This window comes from Sesamum indicum, linkage group LG6 (assembly GCF_000512975.1).
Source record: "Sesamum indicum cultivar Zhongzhi No. 13 linkage group LG6, S_indicum_v1.0, whole genome shotgun sequence".
Classification (NCBI taxonomy): domain Eukaryota; kingdom Viridiplantae; phylum Streptophyta; class Magnoliopsida; order Lamiales; family Pedaliaceae; genus Sesamum; species Sesamum indicum.
In genome coordinates, this window is record NC_026150.1 from 17,973,820 (window position 1) to 18,001,055 (window position 27,236).

General features: G+C 36.2%; 7 protein-coding genes across 7 annotated transcripts in view; 3 read left to right on the top strand and 4 right to left on the bottom strand.

Moving 5' to 3' along the window:
- Positions 907-2,828, bottom strand: LOC105164863 ((S)-N-methylcoclaurine 3'-hydroxylase isozyme 1-like). The gene is made up of 2 exons (XM_011083668.2): positions 1,799-2,828; positions 907-1,713 (listed from the first exon to the last, which is right to left on the bottom strand). The coding sequence occupies exons 1-2, from the start codon at positions 2,717-2,719 to the stop codon at positions 1,105-1,107; spliced, it is 1,530 nt and encodes a 509-aa protein (XP_011081970.1). The 5' UTR covers positions 2,720-2,828; the 3' UTR covers positions 907-1,104.
- On the bottom strand, positions 3,744-6,920 carry LOC105164864 (patatin-like protein 1). The gene is made up of 7 exons (XM_011083669.2): positions 6,686-6,920; positions 6,257-6,438; positions 5,987-6,173; positions 5,310-5,471; positions 4,914-5,216; positions 4,116-4,291; positions 3,744-4,031 (listed from the first exon to the last, which is right to left on the bottom strand). The coding sequence occupies exons 1-7, from the start codon at positions 6,818-6,820 to the stop codon at positions 3,965-3,967; spliced, it is 1,212 nt and encodes a 403-aa protein (XP_011081971.1). The 5' UTR covers positions 6,821-6,920; the 3' UTR covers positions 3,744-3,964.
- LOC105164865 (transmembrane 9 superfamily member 8) lies at positions 10,375-14,685 on the top strand. The gene is made up of 7 exons (XM_011083670.2): positions 10,375-10,625; positions 11,915-12,079; positions 12,164-12,273; positions 12,376-12,484; positions 12,571-12,683; positions 12,816-12,966; positions 13,198-14,685. Exons 1-7 carry the CDS (start codon positions 10,494-10,496, stop codon positions 14,353-14,355), a joined length of 1,938 nt encoding a protein of 645 aa, XP_011081972.1. The 5' UTR covers positions 10,375-10,493; the 3' UTR covers positions 14,356-14,685.
- LOC105164866 lies at positions 16,453-16,985 on the bottom strand. Its single transcript, XM_011083671.1, has one exon. It carries the CDS (start codon positions 16,872-16,874, stop codon positions 16,572-16,574), a length of 303 nt encoding a protein of 100 aa, XP_011081973.1. The 5' UTR covers positions 16,875-16,985; the 3' UTR covers positions 16,453-16,571.
- On the top strand, positions 18,159-19,043 carry LOC105164868 (early nodulin-like protein 1). Its single transcript, XM_011083672.2, has 2 exons — positions 18,159-18,453; positions 18,550-19,043. Exons 1-2 carry the CDS (start codon positions 18,267-18,269, stop codon positions 18,903-18,905), a joined length of 543 nt encoding a protein of 180 aa, XP_011081974.1. The 5' UTR covers positions 18,159-18,266; the 3' UTR covers positions 18,906-19,043.
- Positions 19,429-23,605, bottom strand: LOC105164869 (nuclear nucleic acid-binding protein C1D). Its single transcript, XM_011083673.2, has 6 exons — positions 23,248-23,605; positions 23,000-23,055; positions 22,586-22,640; positions 22,053-22,133; positions 21,735-21,977; positions 19,429-19,839 (listed from the first exon to the last, which is right to left on the bottom strand). Exons 1-5 carry the CDS (start codon positions 23,462-23,464, stop codon positions 21,742-21,744), a joined length of 645 nt encoding a protein of 214 aa, XP_011081975.1. The 5' UTR covers positions 23,465-23,605; the 3' UTR covers positions 19,429-19,839; positions 21,735-21,741.
- Positions 23,985-27,236, top strand: part of LOC105164870 (pentatricopeptide repeat-containing protein At4g31850, chloroplastic) — a gene marked incomplete in the record, with an annotated part of 4,484 nt that continues 1,232 nt past the window's right edge. The window contains 1 exon segment of the mRNA XM_011083674.2: positions 23,985-27,236. Coding sequence (XP_011081976.1) covers positions 24,433-27,236 — 2,804 coding nt within the window.

A 27,236-nucleotide genomic window follows, 5' to 3' on the forward strand; every position in this document is an offset into this window, starting at 1 on the left:
ATGGGTTTATGATACGAATTTTGGGTTTGTGCTGCCCCTACTTTTGTGAGCCAGGCCCAAGGATGACTCTGGGCTGCCCAAGGCCCTTTCCTCTCAAACTGGTTGGAATCATCGAAATAATATCTTCTAGAGAGATAAAAAAGAAAAAAGAAATAAATTTGTATTAGACCAATAATTATTTGTCATATAAAATTACAATATGGTGAGGTTGAGAGCACTAATCTTTCATAAAAAAATTTATTTTGTCAAATATTTAGAATTCAAATTCAGTATTGTTAAAAGAGAAGATTTGTATGATCGGAGTTCACATGTTTAAATTCAGTATTCTTCTTCATAATTATAAATACCTTCTCATTATTTGCAAAATTATGAATACCACAACTACATGAAGTATTTGTAGTTAAAATAGATTTTAAAATAATTTATTGTAATATACCCTAAAAAAGATGAATAGCTTATAAAAACGTTATGTGACGAAACTTTTTTTTTTATTTAAATCAGGTAAAATTGAATCCAACCAATCATATAATAAATTGTAAAGACTCTGTATTTTTCTCCAATTTTTCTTATTTATTTTAATGCATATATAATGCAACATTAATTAAGTGCTGCGTAGTATTGCACGGATTTTCTGCTACGGAAACTTTTTCTAATCACACAAAATATTCATACACAAATTAAATACAAACCCACCTTATATTATTTCATTTCCTATGTAATTAAATATATATATATATCTATCATGCTTACATTTCCCGCAATACGAAAAGATTGACTTTCTTTGCTTTTAATTCAATAATCTTGCGTTTGGAAGGATCAATTTGAATCCTTTTCATATTAAATAATTTAAAGTTTATCAATATTTTATAAAGTATATAGTTCTAAAGAAGGATAAAATATTTGAAATTATTTTTATTTAAAGTACTCTAAATAATTTATTATTATGAATTTAATTAAAATGCCCGACTTTAATCCATTAACCCAAATACAGTCTGAAATAAAACAAAGCCTCCAACAGCTGGAGATACGGAACCATCGTACACAAATGCACGCTGACATTGATGTACTGTGTTCTTCAATGTTGGTACGAGGAGGTGGAGAAGTTCAGGACTTCCGATGGGGAATCAGCAGCAACGACTTTTCCTTCTGCAACGGGACTGCATATTTCTCATTCATGTCCAAATCTGACGGATCGCGATTGTCTGGAAGCGACCAATCAAAGCAACCAACCAAAACAGCCAAAATCAAGTGAACTTTCTTGTTAGCGAAGGGCAAACCAGGGCACATTCTCCTTCCAGCACCAAACGGCAACAACTCGAAATCCTGCCCTTTGTAATCTAAATTCGAGTTCAAGAATCTTTCGGGTCTGAAGGAAAACGGATCTTCCCAAACCGTCGGGTCGTGCCCTATAGCCCAAAGATTCACAAACACCAGGGAGTTTTCGGGGACCGTGTAACTCATGACTTCACATGTGGATTGGGCAGAATGAGGCAAGAATGCTATAGGAGGGTGCAGTCTTAGAGTTTCTTTGACGCAGGCGTTTAGGTATGGGAGTTGAGAAATATGGGATTCTCTGATAGAATTAGAGTCAACGATTTTGTGAGTTTGAAGCTCTTCCTCAAGTTTGATCATGGCTTCTTTATTCTTGATCAGCTCAGCCATGGCCCACTCGATTGTTGCAACTAAGGTTCCTGCCCCGGCTGGAAGTATTTCCTGCAACCAAGACGAGACAGTAATTATCGTTTGCGGTTAATATTGATGTAATAAATCAGTTTAATTCTTGCATAAATATACATACCAGAAGCATGAAGAGTATTTGGATATCCAAAAACCCATTTTCCAGCATAAAATCCAGGAAATCCCCGTGTTTCTTGCTGTCATCTGCAGATTCCCTTCTCTGCCTGATCAACTCTTGCCACACACCAAACATTTTCTTCATACATTTTGCAGCCTGTTTTTTCTTTCCCTGGAAATCGAGCCCGAGCCCGTCAAGAACAGGAAAGAAATCAGCAATCAGCGGAGTAGTAGCACACTCCATGAATCTCCAAAAAACTTCTTTCCAATCCCTCGCCATCTTCTCGTCCCCCAATCCAATCAGATCCCTAGAGAAACAAAGGTTGCCCAAAGTGTTGTAAACTGCAGCAAACACAACTTCGCCAATTTTCACAACTTCTCCTTCCTTCCTCCCCAAATATTCCACCATTTCCGCAACCTTTTTCTCCCTCAGACAGGCCTGAGCCTCCAGAGCCTTGTTCGAGAACAGCTCACCCTTCCACAAAACCCTTATGGATTTCCACTTGGGGCTACAGTCAGTTGCCCAGAGAAGGGAAAATTTCTTGAGATCAGACTCTTTGATCGGAGTTGCTTTCGGAGCGCACCGGCCCGACAGGTCGCGATCGTGGGTTTTGAGAATTTCCTTTGCTGCATCAGGGGAGGAGCCCAGGATTATCACTTGAGTTCCCAACCTTAATGACATCAAAGGGCCATGAATCCTGGCTAAGTTCGAAACTATGACATGAGGGTTCTTCCAGATGAAAAGGGGTATGTTACCGATGACGGGCCATCGCCGCGGGCCTGGTGGGAGGTTTCGGGCTTTGACTTGTGAGGGAGATGATTTAATTCGGAGTAGGAGATGAATGGAGAGTGGGAGCAGCAGGAACAGAAGGAAGAAGGGAAAGGAAAAGAGACTGAATTGTACAAAGGAAGAGTTGAGATCCATTGAGATATTTGTTCTGCCTGCGTGCAAAATTTACATGATATCTATTTCTTTCTGTAGGAGCAAAGTGCTCCTACATGCTGTTGTGTCAGTATTTATTCTACACGTGTAATCGGCCTCGACAGGGTGAACAGAGTTGGGCCTGTCGTGGAACCCGGACGCTCGCTGCTCTACATAAATTACTATACCATTTTCAGAACTGTTAATTCTGATCGATAGAAATTGCTAAATGATTTTTAGTTTGAGTTTTTTAAATTAAAGAAACTCAATATTTAACTTAATATTTTATAAATTTTTAAGATGATTATAGAATTAACAAAACTATATGATTAAACATGTTCAAATTTTTTAGTTTTGACATCATTTTACACATTTCATAAGATAAAGAACTAAAAATATTAAATATTATATCTTATAAGATTAAAAATATAATTTTACCAATAAAAAAAAGTAGACTTTCACGTATTTATTTTCAGAACAAATCATTTACAATATTAATTGCTGGTTAATTTTGAAAACATCACCGGTATAAGACTAAGTACTTGTCCATGGATTTCAGAAAATTTATAGGTACCCACACTTTGTACTAAACTGGACAAATACTATATATTGAGTTTATTTTATAAACTTGAAATTTCAACTTTAATAATAAAATAATAATCGAACTACGTTAATTTCATTGGCCACTTTTCACTTTTCTTCAACGTAAAGAAATTGAAAGATTAAATATATTTAGTTCACTCCTAAGACTGCTTCTACAGTGGTTTATTTATTTTTTTATCTTGTTTGAATACATTTGTTTATTTGAATTATTAATATACTAATTTAATAATTTATTTGAATATATTTAATGATTCCACGTTATACAGAAAAAGTCTCTCTTAAAGAGAAAATATATTTCTCTCCATGTCAACTGAAGCTTAATAATATCAAAATTATATTTAAAAAAAATAAAATTAAAAATTTGACCTCGCGTATTATAACAAATAGAATATTTATTTCGGGATAAACATATCAGTTTATAATACACCTATATATAATTTAAATGAAATGATTAGTTTCTATAGAACAATTAATTATCATGATCTATATTACAAAAGAATAATCATATGCAAATACAGAGAAACAACTAGCTGAAGATAATTAAAACAAACAATCCCTCAATCAGGAGGAATTAATTATTCTCTGAAAGTCAACCAAGAATGAATAAATTTAATGAATTATATTATACATGTATAGCTTCACTAGCTAGTTGTTCTGCTGCTGCGATTTTGAGCGTCGGAGCTTCCGTTCATCAGACAGTAATTTTGCAAACCTACGTACAGCAGATCCATGAGATTAGCAAATTAATACTAGATTATTAATTAATGTAATAAATGAATTAATCAGTAGTAATTACTTTTTCAAAGCATCCTCGTTGGTGCCACCATTGGGAATAGGCTCAGAATTTCCTGTTAGAAGATTAACCCTGGATATTGGACCCTTCAACAAATTCTCTCCAATTTTCGCCAGCTCGCTTAGATTCTGCTTCGTCGTGACATCCACGGAGGCGTTCGCCCCAGTCAATGAGTCATCCTGTCATCAAATCAAGAAAACAATAATTATATTTAATAATATTAATGTCTGGGTTATTTCTAGGTCGTATAATTTGCCCCCAGCTCTTTTCTAAATCGCAAAATGGGTCAAGATTTGCGTTTTCTTTATTCGGGTTGTTTTGGACCATGCTCGATTCAATTTAATAACCATTCCATTATTTCTGAATCTATAATTCGTACAACTTATAAAATTTATAATTATTTGCCTTTCGTACTCCCGATACAACTTTGACTACCTACTACTTTATTACGATCTTTATTAATTATATCTCCTCCATAATCTTATTAACTTAAATATCAAAGGCATATAATTTTATAGTTTTTTCAATGTAATTCTTACTGTTTTTGGTCGTGCAAGTTATTAAAGAATTCAGGCTTTTTTAAATATATTTGGATCATTCATTCTATACATATTCAAATCTGAGCTAAACGAACTTTTCTATTTCATCGGACAAACATTAAATATTATATATTTGTTAAAACTATGCAACTCTTTGAGAATAATTTGTGTAAATGTATATTGAATATGAGTTAGATATATAGTTTGAAATGAAAAGAGAAAAGTTGCAAGAATTGTTATATATATAATTGGTTGGCCTTACTTGAATACGAAGGTAATTATCTTCAGAATGAAGAGATTGGAAAATCACGCATAAGAAATAGTCGACCATGTCTTTACTAGCTTGATTGAAGACATCTAGTATAGGGGTATTGTTTCCTTGAATCAACCATCCAAACAGGCCCCATTTTGCTGCCATTTCTGCTGTGTATTTGCGTTCTTGTTTTGCAGATCCTGTGCCCAGTGAGATGACCAGCAGCCTGTTGTAGTCCATTGGTTGAATGGGGAAGAAATCCGGGTCGTTTCTCAACACTTGTTTGGTTACTTCACTTATTGCAACCAAAGTCTGCAGAAATTCCAATTCCAGCTCAATTTAATCAAATTCAATTATGGGCGGACAAATTGAAGAAATTCTGATCAATTGAATGTATGTTGATACCGGGTTATTAGCAGCTACGCCCCCGTCAATGAGATTGAAATCCCAAGACTTGCCGGAGGCGTCCGGGTTTGTGAAATGATGGGCTGGGAAAAAGGTTGGCGCGGCGGACGTGCCGATGCATATGTCTGATAACAGGGCGTCCAAATAGGGCATATTCTTCATCTGCATTTACAAAATGATCATAAAACAAATTTAGTATATATATATATATATTCGTTATAATTGTAATTCAATTGGGCAATCTCTCTCAACTTTAATTCACTCATTATGCTATTGGTTTAAATTCAATAAGATTTTGTATTAGAATTTTCGAGACTAATAGAGGAATTATAGCATTCATAACGTCTTAGTCTAAAAATTAAGTTTGAAGTTCGATGAATAAGTTTGAAATAATTCAAGAGCCACCAAACATGAAGATATATATCTTATTTAAGATTGATTTTCCATAAACAAATTCGAAATTATAAATTTGAGTTTGATATGATTTGTAGCATTATCTAACTTTATATCAATTTATTAATCTTGAGAAGATAACAAAACCCCGAAAATTGGCAATCCACCAACAACATGCTTGTACAAATCAAACATGATAATTGTGTACCCAACCACCCTCACCCATCCCCTCACTTTGCAAACACACACACACACAGCGCGTTAAGAGAGAGAGGGAGAGAGACCTCATAAGAAGAGAAGACAGTAGGCTGCAAATTCCTGATGTCAAATGTAGGAATGACAACGTTGGTTAAGGTATCATGCAACCGAGTTTGTCCTAAATTGTCCCTTATTAATTTGTGCAGGTATTTGCCTTTGTACTTGGGTCTTCCTAATTGGACAACCATGCTTTCAAGTGATCCAATCACACCCCTGCACCAAACATCCAAAAACCCACATTGATATGCAAGAATCACTTGATCAACAAAACCACATCAGTTTACTTAACAAATTACCCTTTGTGTGGGAAAATCTTAGGGCCATGCTTTACGTAAAATGCAGCAATGTCTTTAGCAGCATACAGTGGCCGATTATTAGCATCAGGAGCCGTCAACATGGCAGTCACCAGCCCTCCCGTGCTTGTTCCTGCAATAACGTCGAAGTAATCCGCAATCCGAGCATCTTGCCCGTCCAATTTCTGATCACATTCATTCCACAAATTAAGGTTGTCGTTAATACGTTTCAACTGTTATAAATCGAACAACTTAATCTTACAATCCTATATAACTAATGCAGTTCGAATCTTCTATCATCTCATGTTCAGCGCATGGACTTTATGTAAGTTAATAGAAACTTCATATATGTGAAGTAGAAAACGAGATATATATATATATATATATATATATATATGCCGCGCCACACTAATTTAACATACACGCCGATACCTGGAGTTCAGATTCGAGGGATTCAAGAATCTTGGCAGGGATGATGCCCCGGATGCCACCTCCATCAATGCTCAGAATAGTGATTAGGTTGCCATTAACCGGAGGTCCGATTTTGTAAAAGGATGAGGATGCCATTAATTTGGGATGATTAAGGAGGAATGTTAGTGTCTTAATTTTGTTGGATAATGCGATGTATGTGTGCCGGGAAGATGAAACGAAGTATTTAAAGGGGAATTATGGCTGCTATGGTTAAGTTGGAAAGCTTCTTACAAATAATTCATGCTTACCACGCAATTGAAGAAGATTGTTTAATTAAATAGAGGGTTTGAAGTTTGAACAGGCAACGTGTTAAGAGTTTGTTTTAAGTTGTATTTGCTTAAGGTTGTAATTAGTGTTCTTGAGTAATTACAGTTATCCCTCTGTTCATTGACTTGACATACACAAATATATGACTTAAATCAGCATTGTCCAGCTCTTTAGTTCTTTAGCAGACGCCAATATAAACCACCATTATCCAGCTCTATATAATTAATGAAGGTTGACGCTTTTGGCCGTCTCCAATTGCACTTACAAAAAACAAAAAGAAAATTTGGCACTTTTAGTTTAGATGTTGCCCAAAAATGTTAATTTCATTGAAAATTATCACATTCTTAACAAGTGATTTATTTAATTTGAAACATTTTAATTTTTTGGCTTTTTTTTTTTTTTTTATGAAGCATTTTTCTCATTTGATATTTGTACTAAATGTATTGCCCGTTATAGTTGTAGCACAAAAATTGTATATTTCTCTTATGTTCTTCATGCCACACCAATAAAAGTGGCTGAAAACAATTAAAAGACTCCAAATTGATTAGGTCACGTCTAAAATATGTGATAATATCCCGTCAATTTAGTTTTTCACATTGAGATTTGGACTAAATGTGTCACCCCCTATAATTATAGGATCAAGATTGCAATTTTTTCTTATGTTCCTCATACCACGCAAGCAAAGTGGTAAAAGCTCCAAATTGACTAGTTCACGTGCAAGGCATGTCATAATATCCGGCCAATTTAGTATTTTTTGGTGAGATTCGGACTAAATATGCTAATTTTTTTTAATTATAGTGCTCAATTGTATTCTTCAAATCGAACCCATGACTTCTAAAATCATGGAACCTCAATTTTGTCAATCGAGTTAGACCTCGTTGGCAGACATGATGTGCTCGAATCCATGACTTCTAAAATTATGGAGCCTCAATTTCGTCAATCGAATTAGGCCTCGTTGGCAGAGATGATGTGCTGTGTTGAGAAGCATTATTTTACTTGTAGGATGATTGTTCTATTTTTTCCTTAATTGGTTGTTAATAATTAAATTACTCAGTCTCTTCGAAAACCCAGAAAAGGGTTTTCTCTTTGAGTTATATGTATATTACACGTACTGTTTTCCCTTTGTTTATTTTCCTATGCAAACACAATTTTTAAAAGATGCAGCCACGGATGCAGACTCGTGAACAATTACAAGCCAACTACATCAGTTTCCATAATTTGACAAATACGTCAATTCTATGACTAATCTCATAATACGATATAAATTGATATTACAATAAATTCACATTAGGTGATACAGACACATATTATAATAAATTTAAATTAAATAATATAAATACTCATACATTTGATGGAACACGAGCCCATAACCTTTAATTTATTTATAGGACCTCAATCTTGCCAATTATATATTTTAAGTCATCATACCGTACGGTTATATTTGTTTGCTACGGCATTTGCTACCAAAATAAAATACAAGTCAAGTCAAATTACATCATGAATATCCATACAAATATCGGAATCAGCTAATCTAACCTTATTTTCGGACATATTTTTAGGAACTCTTAGTTAAAAAAACATGTCACGTAATATATAAAATTAACTTTGTATCATATAAAAGTTAGAGAAAGACACGCTTACTTCATTCCGAATGAGCTAATTAAGTGCGTAGGCGTCAGGATTATATACAAATCTCAATCTTAGTCTAACATTTCTTGGCCATCATATCCATCAACAGGTGTGCAGTTAAGAGTTGACCCACTAATAATAAACAATTGCTTCAATCTTGGTGTCTATATAATATAGTGCACGACGCCGTTCGCAATTAGCAAAACTGTCCTCTGTCTTGCAAGTCATTCCATCACCAAAATATTAAAAGGCGAGGGAAATTAATTAGGACAAGCAAAGGATATTGTAGTTATTTAAAAGGATGGATGGGCTCAAAATGATGAAAACTTGTATTTTATGGTAATCCTTCAAAGCCACCTTGTCTTTGGTCATGCAAGAGAATGGGTCATTATGTCATCTCATTCAAATTCCTACTAATCACATTCAATCTTCAACTTCTGCTATTTTTATTGAGAGAATTTTTAAGATGTAGGGGGACTAATCTGTAAAATAAGATTAGCATGTTGATGCTTAAATTAATAATGAATTTATTGAAAGAATAATCGAAAATTTTGAAATAACGTAAGAATAATAGTGTAATGATCAACCCGATACGATGAAAATATGGGTATAATTAGTGACAATAGTCGTGTGGAATGCAAAAAATACATAAGAAGCTTGCTGAAAATTGAGGAAAAAGACTGAGTGGGAGTCAATGATACCTGTCCTCTTTATGGTGCCATAATGATCTCTATTTATTGGTCGATTGGGAGTAAAGTCCAAAAGTGGTTGCGGCATGAGATACACCGTTTGAAAGCTGCAGAGTTAGCTAACTAACCAAAAAAATGGACTTGGCCCAATAATTTTAGAGAACATTAATAATAATAATAATAAAAATATTAATTCAACACGAAATTATCATAGTGAAACAAAACAATATTTAGAAAACTATTAATATTTGTCTGGTGGATTTGTGTATTGTTGTGGCTCATTATCTAGTACGGGTTTCTTTATTCAAGGCCCAAATAACTGGGCTGGGTTAGGAAAAGGAAGCCCATAGTCAATTCGAAAATGGGTCGCACTACAGCCCAACAAACCATCTTCCAGAGAGAGAGAGAGAGAGAGAGAGAACAATAAATAGCGAATCCACCGACACTCACTACTATGTTTTTATAAGTAAGACTAATTTAGGTATGAAAACTATGCACACAATCATGTTGACAATGTAGTATCTTTCCATTTTTAGTAAACTATAATAATTCAATACTTGAAAATACATTTTTACTATCTTATTCTTTGTTCCAAACTATATAAATTAACAATTAATAATGATTTATATCATAATCATTTATCAATAAATAAATAAATACCCTCGTCGAAACTGATTTCAATTTAAAATTTTAAAATTTTGATAATTGAAGTTTTTATTTTAAATATTATTAATTTTTTATGTTATTTAATATATACACATGATAAATATATTAAATTTCTATTAAATAAAATAAAGGACGAGATTTTTTTTATTACACGATATATACATTTAATGGCATTAAATATTTAGTAAATTTTTTGAAATAGAAAATCGAATTGGCTGGTAATAAAAATGAGGAAGTATTTTCAAGAATGAATAACATTGTATTGTATTAAAATTAAAGGGTATATGAGAAAATCAGATAAAAATAATGTTGAATATATAAATAAGATTTAATGTAAATAAATAAATTAGATAAAGGAATATTAGAAAATAGAAGTGAGAGTGGAACTGCTTAAAGGAACCGACAAGCTTAAAATACACACAACAACCAATCCTTCATTCAACTCTCCTCCTTCCCTCTCTCTCTCTCTCTCTCTCCGTCTGGATCTGGAAGGTTATCCTTTCTGCTTCGATTTCATCATGGCAAGAGCTGCTGGTGGATCTCATGCAATTCGTACAGTTTTCTTCTTCGCAACCATTTGCATTTTGCTTTTTTCTCATAATGTACTCAGCTTTTATCTCCCCGGTGTTGCCCCCGAAGACTTCCAAAAGGTTTGATTTTTTTTTTTTTGGAAATCTAGGTGTTGTTTTTATCTGTTTGCATTTGTCTGATTGGGTTTCTTCTCCACGTGGTATGTCTTTGATCTCTCGTTAAATAGGAGTTCGCTTGGATTTTTGCGTGATCTGGTTTCTGTTCGAAGATCAGATCTTTCTTTATGTTTCTCTGATGGATGAGTGATTCGGAATGGGTATTTGTTAGCTGCAGTATTTCATCAAATGCCGTGGTTATTTTCGAAAATAAATGCCTGATTATAAAATCGGTATATTTGGAGACATTGATCCAATGTGTTGGTTTTGGTCCTTGCTTGAGGAAATAAAAGATTTTGGTGTATAACGTATGTCGCTCTGTCTTACGCATTCTTTATTTTGAGTTCTATGAAGCAATATGCGCTATGCTTTCGAGCTTAGTCTGAGGAGCAGTTCGTAAGATGAGGCAAAATGTTACTATAGAACGAAATTGTGAATGTAATGCGAGATGTTATGATTTGGCAATCCACACAAAAAAAGGAGTGTGATTCAGACCTAGAGGAGGAAACTTTAAGATCAAATTTGTAATCTGTTAACTAGCTTGCCTAGCTCACTTGATGATTCTTAGTTTATATTAAGTTAGGAACGAGTTTTCATTGTGTGGATATTCCTTATTTGTTAAGTTAATTACTCATTTCGGTCAGAGCTCCTCTGTTTTCTGGGTCTCATCTTTGTTCTTGCATGATGATGATGAAAACAAGAGTATATTGTAGACGAGCAAGGTTGCTTCTCATTCTTGAATATTGTCTTTGTGGAGGATAATAGTGTGCATTCCAGTGTTTTGAATTCTAATCATTGCAAAAGGTTGTGCTGTAGGTTGTATACAGTCTGCCAATTGGAGAAAGAACTGTGCATGTACTCCTTGCAAGATATTCTTGTCTAGTATTGAACTTTATAGGTTAGGATTAGTGTTTCTAATAAAGTTTTCAGCACATGAAACTTTATCTGCTGGATACGTTGAATCTTTATCCTGTGGCACTTGAAGCTGTATTTTACTAGTACACCATTAAGTATTAACTATGGAAGATGGGGAAGATAGAAGATGCCAAGGTGTCACATTAGCTTAATTCTGCCTTCTTTCTTTAGTAGAGAGTATAAGAGCTGAATATGTTTGTTCTTTATTTCGTATTCTGTCCATTTGTAAATGATGACATGCAGTTGATTTCAGGACTTCAAATTATACTTGATCCTTTTTCTTTCTACCTATCTTCTTCCTTCTTTTCCTGAACATTTATTTTCCAAATATAATGCAGGGAGATCTGCTGAATGTGAAAGTGAACAAATTGACTTCCATAAAGACTCAGCTTCCTTACTCATACTATTCTCTTCCTTTTTGTCGCCCAAACACAATAGTTGACAGCAGAGAAAATCTTGGAGAAGTACTTCGTGGTGATCGCATTGAGAATTCTGCTTATGTGGTCTGTGTAACATCTTTCATGATATAATTCCAGTTGGAAGTTCTCGTGGTCATTGACTTGTTTTGTTGCATGGATATGTTGCAGTTTAGAATGAGGGAACCACAACTGTGCAATGTTGTTTGTCGACTTACGCTTGATGCCAAAACTGCAAAGGAATTCAAAGACAAAATTGAAGATGAATACCGTGTTAACATGTAAACAATTGCAGCGCACAATTCCATTTTCTTAGATCAGTTTTTTAAGAGACTTTATCTGAATGCTCTCTTGCTTAATAATTTGGGTACTCTGTGTTGCAGGATCCTTGATAATCTCCCTCTGGTGGTTCCTATCCCAAGATCAGAACAAGAAGGCCCTCCCATCTACCAGCTGGGTTTTCATGTTGGGCTGAGAGGGCAATATGCTGGTGTAAGTTAACTAATTATGGCCCTAAACTTGTATACATAATTCATGTGCAATATATCTCTTTACTCACAAGTTTTTGTCTTATGTAGAGCAAGGATGAAAAGTACTTTCTACACAACCACTTGAGCTTCACAGTCAAGTATCACAAGGATGAGCTAACTGATTCGGCAAGAATTGTAGGTTTTGAGGTCACACCATATAGGTGGGGTTTTTTTTTCCTCTCGAAATATTGTTCTCTATTTAATCTTTAAGATAAGAAATTTTATTTGATTTAGTTAATGTTTCAGTTCCTAAATTGGAAATAAGCTTATTATTCTACATCTCATGTTTTCAGTGTGAAGCATGAATATGATGGAGAGTGGAATGAGAATACACGGTTAACAACATGTGATCCCCATGCAAAGAGTATAGTTGTTTCTTCAAACTCTCCTCAAGAGGTTGAAGATAAGCAAGAAGTCATATTCACTTATGACATTGCATACCAGGTAAAAACCAGATCACCTGCTAGTTTTCACATTTAGTTTTGATTGTTAATTGTATGTCAAGCAATTGTTTGGTCGCCTAAAGCCTGGATTTTCTTGTTTTGATGTTGTTCATGTCATCTGCAAGTGATTTCTGGCTTTGATCAACAAGTATCATATTCTTATTTTTTTTGCCCAACTTAATATTTGATATGTGGAGAGTCCTTTCTTAAAGATTCAAGGTCCGCATTGCAGGAGAGTGAGGTGAAGTGGGCATCAAGATGGGACACATATCTTCTAATGAATGATGATCAAATCCATTGGTTCTCCATAGTAAATTCTCTTATGATTGTTCTCTTCCTCTCTGGAATGGTTGCTATGATAATGCTGCGGACACTTTATCGTGACATATCAAAGTACAATGAACTTGAAACCCAGGAGGAGGCCCAGGAAGAAACAGGATGGAAATTGGTCCATGCAGATGTATTCAGGCCCCCCAGCCACTCCGATTTGCTATGTGTTTACGTTGGAACTGGTGTACAATTTCTGGGAATGGTACTAGTCACTATGGCGTTTGCTGTCCTCGGCTTCCTCTCCCCTTCAAATAGAGGTGGACTCATGACGGCCATGTTGTTTCTTTGGGTTTTCATGGGACTTTTTGCTGGTTATGCTGCTGCCCGTCTTTACAAGATGTTCAAAGGAACGGAATGGAAGAAAATAGCCCTTCGGACAGCTTTCCTATTCCCAGCTGTAGTGTTTGGCATCTTCTTTGTACTGAATGCTCTTATCTGGGGTCAGAAATCTTCAGGGGCAGTGCCATTTGGAACAATGTTTGCTTTGGTCTTCTTATGGTTCGGGATTTCAGTTCCCCTCGTCTTTGTAGGCAGTTATGTTGGCTTTAGGAAGCCAGCAACAGAAAATCCTGTGAAGACAAATAAAATACCCAGGCAGATCCCCGAACAGCCATGGTACATGAACCCCATTTTCTCAATCTTGATTGGAGGCATACTTCCATTTGGAGCTGTTTTCATCGAGCTCTTCTTCATTCTGAGTTCCATATGGTTGAACCAGTTCTACTACATTTTCGGGTTCCTCTTCATAGTTTTTGTCATCCTCCTTGTCACCTGCGCTGAGATAACAGTTGTGCTATGCTATTTCCAATTATGCAGTGAGGATTACCTCTGGTGGTGGAGGTCGTATCTGACATCTGGATCGTCTGCACTTTACCTCTTCCTCTATGCCACCTTCTACTTCTTCACTAAGCTTGACATCACGAAGCCCGTCTCAGGAGCATTGTACTTTGGGTACATGTTGATTGCTTCATATGCATTTTTTGTGTTGACTGGCACCATCGGCTTCTACGCATGCTTCATCTTCACTAGGCTGATTTATTCTTCTGTGAAGATCGATTGAGGGCTGTTCTTGTCACTCGTGATGAAGCACAGAGCATGATATAGAGAATTCATTCAATATCAATTCCATGTATGATTTTTGGGAGCGACCACACATACAAGCAAATTTTTTTCAAAATGAGTCCGTACGCTTAGCTAGTTAATTGTGGTAGGTCTTATTTTTGTAAGTCTTGTTTGGGTTTTGTTATCTTTGTAGCAAGGAGACTGCGAGCTTGTAGATTGCTCAAGAGTAGCCAATCTTGTTTGATCAGATAAATTCTAAGTGTAGCTGCGGCAGTGGCTGATCAATTTTATTACTGCCTAATGTAGACCTGTTACTTCAATTCTTTCAGCAAGAGCCTTCATGTTACAATAACGAGGGAAGGATTCAATTTCTTCTCTCTGAATTTAAATCAAATTATATGATCAAGTTTGTTGTACTCTGTGACAATTCATCTACGCGACATAAGAGCACTATTTAATTGCCTGAGAGCAATACGCATGCAAGAATGAAGCTGATGCTAGGATAGCAAACGCATTCAACGCCAAAACCCCTCGAACATAGAATTAATTCTCGAAACAAATGAGATATACAAGTTTGTAACTACAATAACGAACTCGGGGCCCAACTCCATAAGGAGTCCGCAGACATGGTTACAAACTTATAATTTTCACATCATAACAAACCAGAAACCTTAGAATTACAGATTTATACTTGATGGGCTTGTAATCGCAACAAACATAGGAGTCGTATATATATATATACATATACACACTTGTGATTTGCTAATCACTTCATCAGCCGTCTGAAATCTCTTGACAAATCCTATAATCTATATCATCAAACCTATTCACTCAACTGGATCTTCGATTCCGTTTCCCCACCTTTAATCCCGTTGCTCCCTCCTGAACCACCAAGGAAAGCGAGGAGCAAAACAAATGTCGGAAATTGATGAATGGAAATGGCTGAATCATGTGGCGGAAGTGTTGTCTGGAAAAAGGATCGATGTGGAGCCGTTAGGACAAATTGGGAATTCTCTTAACGAAGAGCCTAGTGCAGAGGTTGCTGTTCATGATCCTCTTGATTATGGAGCCTTGAAGAAGGGCAAGCAATCAGCAAGGAAAGAGTAAACAGTACCCGATGCAACATGTTGAAGCTGATCATGTTTCTACTCCAACAACGGGACTCCGGCTAACTTTCAAGAATCTTGGAGAAAGCCCTATTCTCATCTGCACTAAAGGCAGCCCCCAAGAAAATAGCTGTCGGGAAGGGCTGGAAGCATCTGCAGAAAACGAAATTCAATGAACCTCGGCAGGAGCCGCTGGCAGACAGGCAGAAGAAGGCGACATTGTGAAGAAGAAGAAGATGAGAAAGACAAGCCCAAGAACGTTAACCTATCCAGAAACCCCTTGGCAATTGGCTTCTTTCCCCATGCATTATCAAGAACCCTATATTTGATGGCGGGAGATGCTTGCATGATGTGATTTCGGTTATTTCCAACAAGGCACTTGACAAGGCTAATGTTTGCAAAGGCCAGATCATATTGTTTACGCCCTACACCTAAGTCAATAGCCATTGACTTGAGTAGCATGAGAAATTGGAAGTCGAATTTCATGTTCGGCTTCATCAGTGCTTGGAACGAAGTTTGGAGGCGGAATCGGTGTCGCCTTTCAGGGTAATCCAGAATGTATTTCCCTATAGCTTGTTCCAATTGGCTACACAATTTAAACATCAGTTCAGACAGAACACTATTATATATTCGTGTATTATATCCCGACCAGTCTCGAAACCTTCACTATTCAGTTTGAATTATCTGCACAAATTAACATAACTTATTTTGTTCCAATTCATCACGCTCGTATAAAATGGAGATTACTAGAAAGAAATATAGGAGCCGTACGTTCAGATTATCCTTCAGAAATACTTTTATCAATGAAAGTTGATACAGTAAAAACTTCTGGAGAAATTTTCACTCAAATCGAGCTTGACCGGACTTAAATTAATATGCAACGTGGTGTGATTCGTGTATAATTGAAGAAAGTGACCAACAAACTCGAGTTAAATAAGAATTTTCCAGATGTTGCAAAATAGTAATAATTAACAAACAGAAGACAAATATGTGATAATGAAAATGGTCTTTTTGCTCCATAAGAAAGCAAATTAAACAACATGATTGAATCTTTCACAAGACAAGACAGAGCAAAACCTATCAATTAGTAAAATAAGAACTGAGTGTTCTATTTCCGGGGGCGGGTTTCCTCGGGATTTGCAGCACCGACCGAGACCTTAGCCACATCGACGGCACTGGCCTCCGGCTTTTTCTTGGCGTACAACGTAAAGTACCACATGGTGCCCACAAGGGCAACCCCGACAAGGGTCACAGTATACGGGCCATAGGGCAGGCTCCGCCTCTGGTGGAGGATGCCGCCGGGGTTGTGGCCCGGCGGCCGCTTGGAGGCCTCCACACCAGCCCATTTCACCTCCTCCGGGCTCATCTTATGCGTGTCAGCGTTCTTCCTCCACTCTTCTTTTCCTGCCATTCTTAGAAAATTTACAACCTTTTGTTAAAGAACCGCCAACGATTCACCCAACAACTGTGTGGTTTTGTGTGTGCGAAGGAAGGAGGAGAAGTAGACGAAGAAAGAGAGAACACTGGAGAATTGGAGGTTTTGCAACGTCGATAAGCGTGGGGGTGCATGGAACTCACACGTGTCATTTGTCTACATACGTGTTGGGTGTTGGCAAGCCAAGTGTTGATCAATTGCTCCTCTTCTTAATTTATTTATTCATAACAATTTAAAATGTGGGGATGAAGAAATAAAGTGAAATTAAATTGGTACTATTGCGACGGCACATCTTAAAAGAAAAATTATCATTGATTATGAATTAAAAAATACAGTAAATAATTATTATTAATTATAATTAAATAAAATTAATATAGAATCTTAGATTATTCATCATAAAATTAATTTACTATAATTTTTAATTATAATAAATATTTTAACTACATTTACAAAAACTATTGTCAATAAACATCACGGTAACTATTGTTAATAATTATTTACTGTAATTATTTATTTTTAATTATTACAATTAATCATAATTAGATATTAAATTTATTTTAGCGACATTTACTGTCAATTAAGGGGCTAGTGTATGCATGTATGTATCTATATGTATGTACACAAAAATAAATAGTTGATGTATGTAAATTAAAAAAAAATATCAATACAAGTATTATACAGTATTTGAATTTCTTCTTAGTTACAGTTGAATGGAAGTTTTTGAATAAAGAATTCAAATAAGAGATTTTAATTGATTTTCAACGAATAGAATTTGAAATTCATAGTATCTTATGAAATATAATTAAAGTCGAATTCAAAAAATTTGAAATCTTTTCTGATATTAGAGCTTCCAAAATACAATATGATAAGTATTGATGTAATATTACTGTGAGTCCATTTCTCACATATCCCATAGTTACTATAAAATATCAGCAATTTCAATGACCACATTTAAGAAAACATTGTACAAGATTTTATAAAAATATTACAATTCTTAATTCCTATACAAGATTTTATGATTATTGAAATTAGAGATTTAATTTAAAGATAAGAGGTATTAAATTTTGTTATTGTGTCTAAAAACTTCAAAAATCCCTTTCCCTTCCAAACGTTAATACACTTTACCGTTGCTGGAACACATAATAATACAACTCCTTTTCACGCTGTCCCACAGAATCTCTGTTCCTTAAACCCACCCTTCAACGGCTAGTTTTCTCCCACCACCTCACTCCTCCCCCTATATATGCCGGCGCAACCCTTTGCTTCAGTCATCTCTCTCTCTCTCTCTCTCTCAAAGCCTTTTTCTCTCGGTAGAAGGCTGCTTTTAGAACATTTCTTGAGCACCAGTAGTGTACTAACTGTGCAAAAATGGCTGGATTTTCAAGAACTGAAGCTTATTCAGTACTTGTACTCATTTGCCTGTTCTTGAGCTTCTCGGAAGCCAGGGATCATCTGGTCGGCGGCAAATCCGACGCCTGGAGGATTCCTTCTTCAGAATCCGATTCTCTCAACCACTGGGCTCAGAAATCTCGATTCCTCGTTGGAGATTCTTTAGGTATTGACATACATCTAACTTTGATCTTGATTCATATAAACGACAGTGTTATGGAGAAATCTGAATCTCTTTTGTTCTTTTTTATTTGACTTGCAGTGTGGGAATACGATGCCTCAAAGGATTCAGTGCTGCAAGTGACGAAGAGAGATTACGTGACCTGCAACACATCAAGTCCGATCGAAACCTACACCGGCGGCAGCACCAAGGTGAAGCTGGAGCATTCCGGGCCGTACTATTTCATTAGTGGGGCAGAAGGCCACTGCAAGAAGGGTCAGAAGTTGATTGTGGTGGTAATGTCGGAGAAGCACCGCCACTTTATAGGAGTTTCTCCAGCGCCTTCCCCAGTGGAGATTGAAGGTCCAGCAATTGCACCGGCGCCCACCAGCGCTGCCAGGAGACTCACTGGCGGATTTTTCATGATGACACTAGGGGTGGTGTTGGTCGTAATGTGAGGACTCGCTGGAGTATCAGTTCATTCTTTGGGGACCAGGGAGGATGATTAATCTGTTTTATGTAATTGAGGTTACATGTATTCTTGATTATTAATTTTATTCATTTTATGAGCCTTAAGAATTACAATTCCTCTCAAATTTGTTCAAAAACTTCACAAGTGACTGAATCATTTCGATAATTCCTCACCGAATTTTGCACTTGGAATCCATATAGTCTCAAAACGAAGCAAACAATGTGGTATGTAAGTACCACTGCCAGAAATCAAAGTACAGTACCACTTAGATATTTAGATTACAAATCAAAATCTAACAAGGCTTAGCAACTGAATACATTTAAAACCCAGAAAAACAGAGAAAGCAAGCAAACATACAGAAAGGTCATTGGAGTTGTTTAAGTTCTTCAATAAATGAAAGACTATGAGACTGCATTAGTTGAATATTAAAATTATGCAGAAGAGAACAAAAATTTCATACTGGGTATGATGAATATAATTCAACACTGATCAATTCATACAACACTATATATATAATTATAGTTCAAACTCTACTAAGTTCCGACTGCAGGTCATAACAGTTCAGGAGTTTGAAAACATTTAGACCTGGTTTAGTTTCCGAATGGCAAAAAAAAGCAAACATTTCACCACAATATAACCATAATAGTACTCGACCTGGATGGTAGCAAGCTCACAAATTAGAAACAACAGATAAGAAAAGCAGCATATATCAAAAGAATCCAAGATTTGGTCATAGCTTAATCAATATCTTTATCGTCACTACTAGTAAGCTTACTCAAAATTGACTATTCTAGCACAAAATTGGGGCCTAATACCATTCACTGGAGTAGAGAAAGGAAGCCACAACATTCCAATCAGATAAACAGCCGACCGCGCCTTGAGATCTAGCAACACACTGACCCAAATCCAGCAAGCAAAACCTGCATAAACAGCAAAACGAGTAAAATGTCCAAGTTCAAGATATACCAATATATCACATAGTGGCTTAGGAAATATTGGGTACCTTTATGGAAAAAGAGGGTAATGAATGAATCATCACCAAGTAAAATATTGTAATAGGGACAGTTAGATGTGGTAGTTTTCAATACTCTATATACCGAAAAAGAAGTATCAGTACCACATTTTAGCACATTTGCTTGCATTTATCTTGCAGATAACCTTATAGAGCATCGTCTTGGTCACACTAAATATCTCAACCTCAACCTCGAAATATTGAATGATCTGAACTTTCCTAATCTAGTAAAGAGATTTAGATACATGGAACACATGAAAATGAAGCTTGGTTTTCTAGTCACGTATAAATAGCAGAAAATAACAACTCAATTTAAATATCGGTATTATTCTTTTACAGATGCATGTGGTTTTATAGAGTTTGATCTCGTACACATCAAAATCTTCGGTTACTATCAAATAGTTTCTAACTAAACCCTGATGCTTGTCATTGATACAGAATATAAACAGAATTGTGTACAGTTTCTCTCTTCATGAGCAAATTTAGGTAATATCAATAGACTAGCAGGCAGACAGATATCCAAATCTGGCTGTATAATTAAGAAATGAGAAGACCACCTATATTTTCACACAAACTAAGTTAGCTTCAATTTATGACCAGATGCATGAATGATTCACGACTTAATCGACGGAACATTTTGCAGCCAGCCATTACTGATACGGCAGCAAGCTTTGCAGTTGCAGGTATATTCAAAATGAAATCAGCACCGAATGAGAGGGGTTGAATTGTCTGAAATTCTTAACTAATAGTTCGCTAATGATGAGCTTGTCAACAGGCCTCCTAAATGAGTTGAAGCCAAGATTCAGACGAGATTTGTGCCAATTAGTTTACAAATATGAAGTGCCTATATACAGGGTTTAACTTGGCCAACCACACCCAATACCATACTCCTCCCACGTAACCCCTTCACCAAGTTTAGCCCATCCAAAGTGCATACCAAGTCGGCAAGTACCGCCTTTTTGTCATTCCCAGAACACAGTTTGGGCATATAGCAGGCTCTACCAGTAATGAACACAATTTTCCTCCTTTAGAGATGATTACGGTTATGCTGGAAACTAAATGATACTCATATCCAACCCAGGCTGTAGGTCTTCGCTACCAAATTAACAGCTATTATTGCACGCATTGCTTATTCCAATATATAAAACACCAAAACAAGTATTTCCTGAGGAGCGAGAGTGTCCTCAATTTTTAAACTCCGATCATGAAAAGACTGATACTGAACCGGCTAGAATTAGAGAAAGAGGCTTCCATGGTGCTTCTCAAACTCGGAAAAGATTCTCATGTGGAGATCCAAAACTTATAGCATATAATGAAAATTTTGTAAATTGTAACTGCCTTGGGAGCAGTTTAGAATTACTACTCAACTGTATGAACAGATGTATAATTAGGCTCATAACATACTGATCGTTAGTTCACCCAGTAAAATTCAAGTTCAAGACCACAAGCACAGATTAAAGCGGATATGGTGTTTTAAAGAGAATGCCATATACACTACATGTGCACAAACAAACTCGCAACTTGATTGGTTAAGATCTTATCAATGGCTAATTTAATACACAGATCCTCTTAGAAGCTATCTAATATGGCATTCAGATATAAAACCAATATTTATCCACTTAGCTCAGATACAAAGTAGCAGCTGAATGAAAATATCACACAATCTATTATCCTAAAAGAAAATGACAATGGTGGCAGAGCAATTTTTCAATACTTAATCGATGATATGGCATAAGAAACGTCTACCAGACATTTAGGTGCAAGAACATAACAAAAGAACAGAAGAGTAAAACTAAAGTCTACCAGAGGATCAGTCCAGAATTATGACATCGTCATCTGAATCCTCAGGTTGTAAAGGTCCTTTAACACCATTTTTATTATCTCCAAGTAGCTCACGAGCTGCTTTCTCAAGAAACTCCTGAGCAGCAGCACGAACAGATTGCTTCTCAGATGACTGGTACTTTCTCTTCTTTTGGAGACTTCTGTCCGAGTACTTACTTCTTGAGCTCTCTCCTCGACTAATTTCCCGCATGCTTTTCTTCTGCTCTGGAAAACCAGGTAAGTATTCAAAAGTCAACTAAGTTGAAAGGTCACTCTTTGCAGAAGTAAACAAGTCCATACCAGCGGAAAGATCAGGCAGGGAATGCTCAATGAAACGGGCTGCTGCCTGGGGATTAATGGTGGCTGACGGTCGAAGTGGTGCTACAAACATAACAAGCAATGTTCGAAAGAAGCAGTTAGCACCACATGACCAGTAGAAAGCATCAATCAAACGAGACAAATATATCATCCATCGAATTTCCGAATTTAAAGTCTTAAACACCAAGAGACCTTGATAATAATTATTGTGCAGAATATAGTACATTTTATTCTTTTATTCTTCTACAAATATGACCACAGATATATGGCTTCCAAGAGAAACAGACCACATAATACACAAAAGTAAAAGAAATTAGAGACATCAAGCAAATGATAGAAGCAATTTCCAAAACCATTCCTAAAAATATAGTTCCATATAATGCAAAAACTATTAGAAAGTTCACTGAAAAGCCTAAACAATATCTTGTTTACAGGACTATGAAATAACCCCATAACAAAGAGAGTGTTTAAAATACATCAAACTATTTCTTCATTGAAAAGGAGGTCAGACTTACCTTTGTGCAAGTCCATGGATCGCTGCAATTTCTCTTGGTACAACTCCAACCTCTCCTGAACCAAGAAACACATCAATTTCAAATCTGACTATTGGCTAAGCCTCTAAGACCACCACAGACACAAGTTCAACAACTATGAATCTCAAATACATTTAGATAACCAAGCAAGACCCCCCCAATCATATATAAAAATTTGACACTTATTAATGGATTACAATTTTTTTTTTTAGGAAAAAAACATACATATAGAAGGTTATATTAAAAGGGCACACAATCAAGAAGAAGAAGAACAAGAAAAGAGAATAAAAGAAAATCATACAAATAAAATCAGGGGCTGATATGTTACTTTCAAATTCTGAACCCATATACAAAAATAATACAATTAAAAAAATGGCAACGGTGAGAGAGACTTACAAGCTCCTTTTTGATCGGATGATCATCTGGGTCTATACCTTTGCATCTTAGCCTCACTACAAAAGCAAAACAAGCACAAAACATTCCAGAAAGAAAAACCAGAAATTGACTTCAACATCAAGAATTTCACTATTATAAACAAATAAGAGAAAATGTTTGGATCTTTATTCTTTAGTGAATGCTGCATGTTTAATCTATGAACAGAAAACATACATAGACATCAAGAACATACACAAACATATACATACAAGCGAAGAGAGTGGTTGTGGCTTTGGCAACCAAGAAGAGGGCTTGAGCCCTTTCAAGAGGCTCCATTCTTGAAAGGGTTTCAGTAGTACAGTAAGACAAAAACTCTTCCAAATTGGCTTTCACTTCATCCATGTTGCCCGATGTTCTTCTGACCGCCTCCATTACTGATTCTGGTATCGCTTTATTGCTACTACCACTTCCGCTGCCAATTTCCATAGTTTTCTTTTCCTTTTTCACCAAATCTTCCTCGATTCAATTCTTTCTCTGTACCTCACCGTGAGTCTGAAGGGGCTCTAATTCAGTAGAATCTTGTTGATGGGTGTATGTACAAATTTAAATTGCGGGTGAGTAGGATACAGTAGGGCTTTTAATGGGGTGGGGGTTTTGGAATTTCGTCAGAAAGCAGCCCAAACTTTGAGGTAATTATGCACGGGCCCCCTAAATACTGAAATATCTTTTTTGACCCCTACATTTCATTGGCTTATTTATTTTACTTTTTTTTAATAATAAAATTTATTATTATATCGTATAATACATTTAAATCCAAATACAAATTCAATAAATCAAAATTTTTAAATCAACTAATATATTTAAAGTAAATAAAAAGACAAAATGCCACTATAAAAAAAACAGGCATATTACACTCACGTTTGTGGAATTATTATTATATTAAAATAAATCACATGTTTGATAGGGTTCAAATCAATAACTTTATAGTTATAGAGCTTTAATTTTGATAATTGAGTTAGATTTTATCGACAATTAGCCATTTTAGAGTCGGACGTTTTGAACCTGAGAGGCATCCTCTCACACATAGCGACTTTGGGAAATACTAGCGGGAATTGGAGAGAGCAAGACCGGACAGAAGCCGAACACCATAGCCACATGCAATTCTATCTACAGTCCACAGCTACTTCATACATACAACTGACTACGCCCTTCTTTTCGTCCTCTTTATGCTTGTAATTTGTAAATATATCTAGATTTTTTTGTAGTACAGTATATAGTCCATCTTTTGCACAAGATAGAGATATATATATTTTTCATTTTCACCTCAAAAATTGATGTTTTATCTGCTAGGCAATTTCACAAACACCAACCAGGGAAACCACCACATCCGTTAACTGCCATTGAATTGCTTGCATACTGTTGCTCCCTATACTTATCCTTTCATTACTTCATGCATGGCTGTGATGATATTGAATTCTTCGAGTATATGCAGCTGTAACCATAGTCATATTTCTTTAACCAATGACAGCAGTAAACCTTGTGTCTCGAGTTACAGTAATGGCTCGGTAAAAAGAAGAAAGCTTGATTCTTTTAGTATTTTGAGATGTGGGTCAGTGATGAAATGGAAGAAAATCAAGAAAAAGCATGTTGTTTTTTGTGGGTTTGTCATGAAAAACTCAGATGGAGCTGTTTTGATGAACGGGGAGATCAAGAAAGACATGTCCTCTGAGGAAATAATTGGACGTCTGAAGTCAGTTCATGATTTGGATCAGGCTTTCTCTTTATTTAAAGCTATAGCAGATCTCCGTCATGTTATGCACACTACGGAAACTTGTAACTATATGCTCGAGCTTCTGAGAGTGCATGGACGGATTGAGGATATGGTTTGGGTGTTTGATATGATGCAAAAACAAATAATTTATAGGAATCAAGATACTTACTTGATTATATTTAGGAGTCTAAGCGTAAGGGGAGGAATCCGACAGTCACCATTTGCACTTGAAAGGATGAGAAAATCTGGGTTTTATTTGAATGCATATTCATATAATGGATTGATACATTTGCTTCTTCAAGCAGGGTTTTGTAGGGAGGCTTTAGTGATCTATAAAAGGATGGTTTCAGAAGAGTTGAAGCCTAGTCTTAAGACCTATTCTGCTCTAATGGTGGCTAGTGGTAGGAGAAGAGATACTGAAACTGTAATGGGCTTGCTAGAAGAGATGGAAAATTTGGGATTGAGGCCAAACGTTTACACCTTCACCATCTGCATCAGAGTGCTTGGCCGAGCAGGAAAGATCGATGAGGCTTACGATATATTAAAGAGGATGGACAGGGAAGGGTGTGCCCCTGATGTAGTTACTTACACTGTTCTCATTGATGCTCTTTGTAATGCCGGGAAACTTGATGTTGCAAAGGAAGTGTTTAAGAAGATGAAATGTAGTAGCCATAAACCTGATTGGGTCACATATATTACTATGTTGGACAAGTTTAGTGACTGTGGAGATTTGGACTCTGTAAGGGAATTTTGGAGCCTAATGGAGGCTGATGGTTATAAAGCAGATGTTGTTACTTTCACCATACTCGTTGACGCTTTATGCAAAGTGGGAAAAGTTAATGACGCATTTATGGTGTTAGGTGAAATGAAGGAGGTAGGCATCTTGCCAAATCTTCATACTTACAATACTTTGATTTGTGGGCTTCTGAGGCTACGGAGATTGGGCGAAGCATTAGAACTATGTGATAACATGGAACTGTGTGGTACTCAGCCAAATGCATATACATACATCCTGTTCATTGACTACTATGGAAAATTAGGAGAAGCTGACAAAGCTGTTGAAACCTTTGAGAAGATGAAAGCACGTGGAATTGCCCCAAATGTTGTTGCCTGCAATGCATCATTGTATAGCCTTGCTGAAGTCGGTAGGCTTAGAGAGGCAAAGAATATCTTTTATGGAATAAAGCAGAGTGGGCTTGTGCCTGATTCTATTACCTATAACATGATGATGAAGTGCTATAGTAATGAAGGGAAAGTTGATGAAGCCATTCAATTACTTACTGAAATGATAGATCATGGCTGTCATCCTGACGTGATTGTTCTAAACTCTTTGATTGACACACTTTACAAGGCTGATCGGTCAAACGAGGCATGGGAAATGTTCTGCAAAATGAAGGTATTGAAACTTGTCCCTACAGTCGTCACTTACAACACATTATTGGCTGGACTGGGAAAGGAGGGCAAAGTTCAAGAGAGCTACAAATTATTTGAGAGCATGGCAGCATATGGTTGCCCACCAAATACAATTACTTTCAATACGCTTCTCGATTGCCTCTGTAAGAATGATGAGGTTGATTTGGCCTTGAAGATGCTTTATGCCATGACAAAAAGGGATTGCTTCCCTGACCTTTTTACATATAACACAGTCATCTATGGATTAGTAAAGGATGCTAGAATTACAGAAGCTTTTTGGCTTTTCCATCAGATGAGAAAAATATTATATCCTGACTGTGTAACTCTGTATACTCTCCTCCCTGGTGTTGTGAAAGCTGGGTCAGTTGAGAATGCTTTTAAAGTTGTTAAGGACTTCATCCACCAGGGTAGAATTTCGGCTGACAGATCTTTTTGGGAAAACCTGATGGCTGGAATTCTGAAGGAAGCAGAGTTAAATCATGCTATTTCTTTTGCAGAAAAAGTAGTTTTGGTTGGTCTTTGCAGAAATGGCTCGATAATGGTCCCTTTGATTAAGATATTGTGCAAGCAAAAGAAACCCCTTGATGCTCACAAATTATTCACAAAATTCACTAAATCTTTTGGGATGCAGCCAACTCCTGAAGCATATTATCATTTGATTGACGGACTTCTTGATGTTCATCTTACTGAACTTGCATGGGGTACTTATGAAGAGATGAAGTGTGCTGGCTGTGCTGCCGATGTCTCAACCTACAATTTGTTGCTTGATGATCTTGCGAAGTCTGGGAAGGTAAATGAACTTTTTGATCTGTACAATGAAATGCTTCATAGAGGATGCCAGCCTGACACGATAACTCGCAACATACTCATTTCTGGTCTTGTAAAGTCTAACAGATTAGAGAAAGCCATAGATCTGTATTATGATCTGATAAGTGGAGGCTTTTTTCCCACCCCTTGTACTTATGGTCCTCTTATAGATGGTCTGTTGAAGTTGAAAAGACTGGATGAGGCAAAGACCTTGTTTGAGGAAATGATAGAATATGGATGCAAACCTAATTGTGCTATCTACAATAT